The sequence below is a fragment of the Pelophylax lessonae genome, assembly GCF_965119305.1.
Source record: "Pelophylax lessonae genome assembly, chromosome: 6".
Lineage (NCBI taxonomy): Eukaryota > Metazoa > Chordata > Amphibia > Anura > Ranidae > Pelophylax > Pelophylax lessonae.
Window position 1 is genome coordinate 3,601,825 of NC_138773.1, and position 3,337 is coordinate 3,605,161.

The following is a 3,337-nucleotide window of genomic DNA, read 5'->3' on the forward strand; positions in this document are numbered from 1 at the left end:
ATTACCCCTCCCAACACAAACTCCCCCCTAATCTCCACATGGTGCCTCCCCACAACAAATCCCCCCTCCCAACACAAACCCCACCCAATCGCCACATGTCCCCCCCCCCCTAATTAGAAGTCTGATCAAAAGCTAACTAAGCTTACATCTACTCCCACCCCCATTCTAATCTCTATACTAACCATCCTGTAAAAGAAAGACGTCTATATTTACCCTAATTTAAGGGAACTCTGGTCTGGTCACATGACCGGGTTGCAGCGCCGGCTTCAGTGTAGAGGACAATGGATGCCCCATAGGAAGCCTATGGGTGAAGTCACTGCATAGGCTCTGCAATCTCTTCTTCACTGAAGCTGACAGTTGGAGAGATTATATGACTGGACCAGAGTTCAGAACAGGTGAGTATAGACATCTTTCTTATATAGGGTAGTTATCATAGGGCTTTGCATTGGGTTGGGAAAGATTTAAGCTTAGTTGGCTTTTGGTTGGACTTCAACCTGGGGGCAAGATAAGGGGTAGGTGTTCTGTAGGCACCTGAGGACAGAAGTTGTGTTACTGGCAGGATCACCAGGTGAAGATAAAGGAAACAGCCTGAATAAAGAAAACTAATGCAGTCACCACATTTCTATATTTGGGTTTCGATATGTTTTAATGTCACAGTCTAAACATGGCTCCCCCCCTTCACCTTCCTCTCAAGCTGGACAGCGCATGCATACTGGAATACATTCTCTACATTATGTATGACATTTAGAGGTCATCTTCATTTTGATCTTGACAGATAACCCCCCACACCGGCTATAGATCGAGTTTAACATTTGTCGCCCAGTTCTTTTTAGTTTGGAGTTCCCATTTATTAGGACAATGGCCTGCATTGTTGCATAGATATAACCATAATACCAAGAAAGGTATTCTGCTATATACTGCATGTTGAATGAACCTAATAAAATAATTACTGCGGAAGCATAGAAGACCATGTGAAGGGTTAGGAGAAGCACCATGGTCCTGGAAGCCATAATGTGGGCCCTTGTCAGAGAAGAAGACGAGTCTGGTGTGTTCTTCTTCATCCTCTTGGTGTGTCTCCCCAGAGAGATCAGAGTCAGCCCAGTGGGGATCAGAGTCCATATAAGTTGTATAATGGTCTTTACAAACAATGTATACATGTAGGGCACTGTTACAATAATCCTTCGGTCTTGGGTGGCATTTTGCCCAGGGCTTTCAGGAGCGAGGTAGATGTTCCAGAAGGAAGGCACTGTGATACAGATGGCCATAATACCAGACATTGCCAAGAGTTTTGGTATCAAAATCGGGATTCTAGTTTTTAGGTAAATGAGAATTCCACTTGTAAAAGTGACAATTCTGCAACAATAATAAGTGCAGAGCCACACGGTAAACCAGAGATTGCAGGAAGTAGAGCAAATGATAAAACCGAGGCACCTCAAGTGAAGCTCATCTGCAAAACTTGTATAAGATAGAAATCCAGTACAGATTATGTCCAAAGTTACAACAACCTGCTGAAGGGCATTAGTCAGGCCGATGAATGTCAGAATGAGATCGATGGAAGAAAGAGATCCAACTTTCCACCAGTCCAAGACATTGACCACTACAATCCAGAGATTAAGACCAGTTCCACTAAAGCTGGCTGTTATGCCGATAACCAACCTGAAGACTTCTAGAACAGAGGACATGTTGTCAGAGAGGTTCTCTCAATTGATTCCCAGCTGCTGTCAATGCAATGTTCCAGAAAAGCCCGGAGTGAGCGGCGTCACCACTATTGTTGGGTAAAAAAGGGAACCTAATGCAAATCTTGGGGGTTTTCTGTGCCCTTGCCTATTTGCTTCTCCAGGGCCAACCTAAATATTTACAAATTTAAATATACTGATAAATCTTTTTCTCAGGTGATTTATTTTGCATGATTATGAGCTGCTTTATATTATTCCTTATCTACATCCAATGATAATGTTCTTCTCTAATGAAATGCTTCAGAAGGGAGGTCAGGGCACACACTCCTATGGCAGTAGAGGACATGTGAGAGAAAACCAAGCATGAAGCTGTCAGACTGAGTTTCATACTTATTGGATACAATGTTTTGTTTTTAAATAAACATTTGAAAGTTATTATTCTTTTTGGAATTTTTCTTTCCCATGAAAGCAAGAAATTATTTATCCTGAAAGCTTTCTGAAAGACACCAAATTGCCACAGAAGCACCAGTCATATGGCCAGCCAGAGTTTTCATCTTCTGTAGCTTGGAATCATTTTTGGAACGTTGTACAATTCTTCACACCTCACTGATGTATATGCGCCATCTTCCAATGTGACTTGAAAGCTTTGAGATATTTAGAAATAAGGAAAAGCTAAACTGCCCTGGGTTTGATCCGAGCAAAGGTTTGGTGAACTTCAAAGAGGTTGAGTGTCACGGTCAGGGGTAAGGCTTGGACAACAGCAGCTACAGCAGTAGAGAGGCTCCCACCATCCAACAGGATAAGTACACAAGGCCAGGTGGGTCACAGAGAAGACAAGGCCAGGTGGGTCACAGAGAAGACAAGAACAAACGGTCAAGGGGGAAAAAGAACCGCTCAAGTGAGGGGATAGTTCCAAACACATCCAACCCAGGTGCAGGCACGGATCCGCAGTCCTGATAGCAGCAAATGGAAAAGCACAAAAAGCCGCACAACCGGTTGAAGATGCAAAAAGTTAAAATCCAAATTTATTATGCAGGCAAAAAGATAAAATCATCCAAGATGAAACCAAAACAGTCGGAGACATGGGGGGGGAAAGGGGAGCACGGCGGTTGACGCGTTTCACGGAGTCTTCCGCTTAGTCGTAACCATGCTGTACAATACAAGACACTGCTATATATAGAGGAAAAGGCATTTCAAATAACATGTACCTCCCAGAATGTGCTTGATTGAGCCCACACAGCTGCAGATACTAAATCCCAATTAAGGGCACACAAACAGCCCAGCAGGAATTGTATGTTTGTTTTTGCTTCACCTTTTGTCCAAAAACGCATAGCAAAAAAGTTCTATAAATGCATATGCGAAAAAACTTTCAATAAAAATAAGGAAAAAACAGTAGTGATAATATAAAAAGGACAGCTGGTAGAAGTCAAAAAACGAACAAAAACAAAGTAAAGGGAGAAAAGAAAAAAGAAAAACGAAGGGGAAAAAAAAAAAAAAAAACACAAGAAAAAGAAAAAAGAAAGAAGAAAGAAAAAGAAAACAGTAAAACGGAAGCATATAGATGTGTTCATACCCAGATGGAACTATGGTATAAAAAGAAATGATGTATAATATAGTCATGAAGAGCATATATGTGTAAATATATAAGTGGTACACATGAA

General features: G+C 41.7%; 1 protein-coding gene across 1 annotated transcript; it reads right to left on the reverse strand.

Annotated features, from left to right (window-relative positions):
- Positions 1–731: 731 nt before the first annotated feature.
- LOC309557766 (taste receptor type 2 member 40-like) lies at positions 732–1,682 on the reverse strand (the record flags this gene model as incomplete). Its single annotated transcript, XM_082260531.1, has 1 exon — positions 732–1,682. The coding sequence occupies one exon, from the start codon at positions 1,680–1,682 to the stop codon at positions 732–734; it is 951 nt and encodes a 316-aa protein (XP_082116657.1).
- Between the last annotated feature and the right edge of the window lie 1,655 nt (positions 1,683–3,337).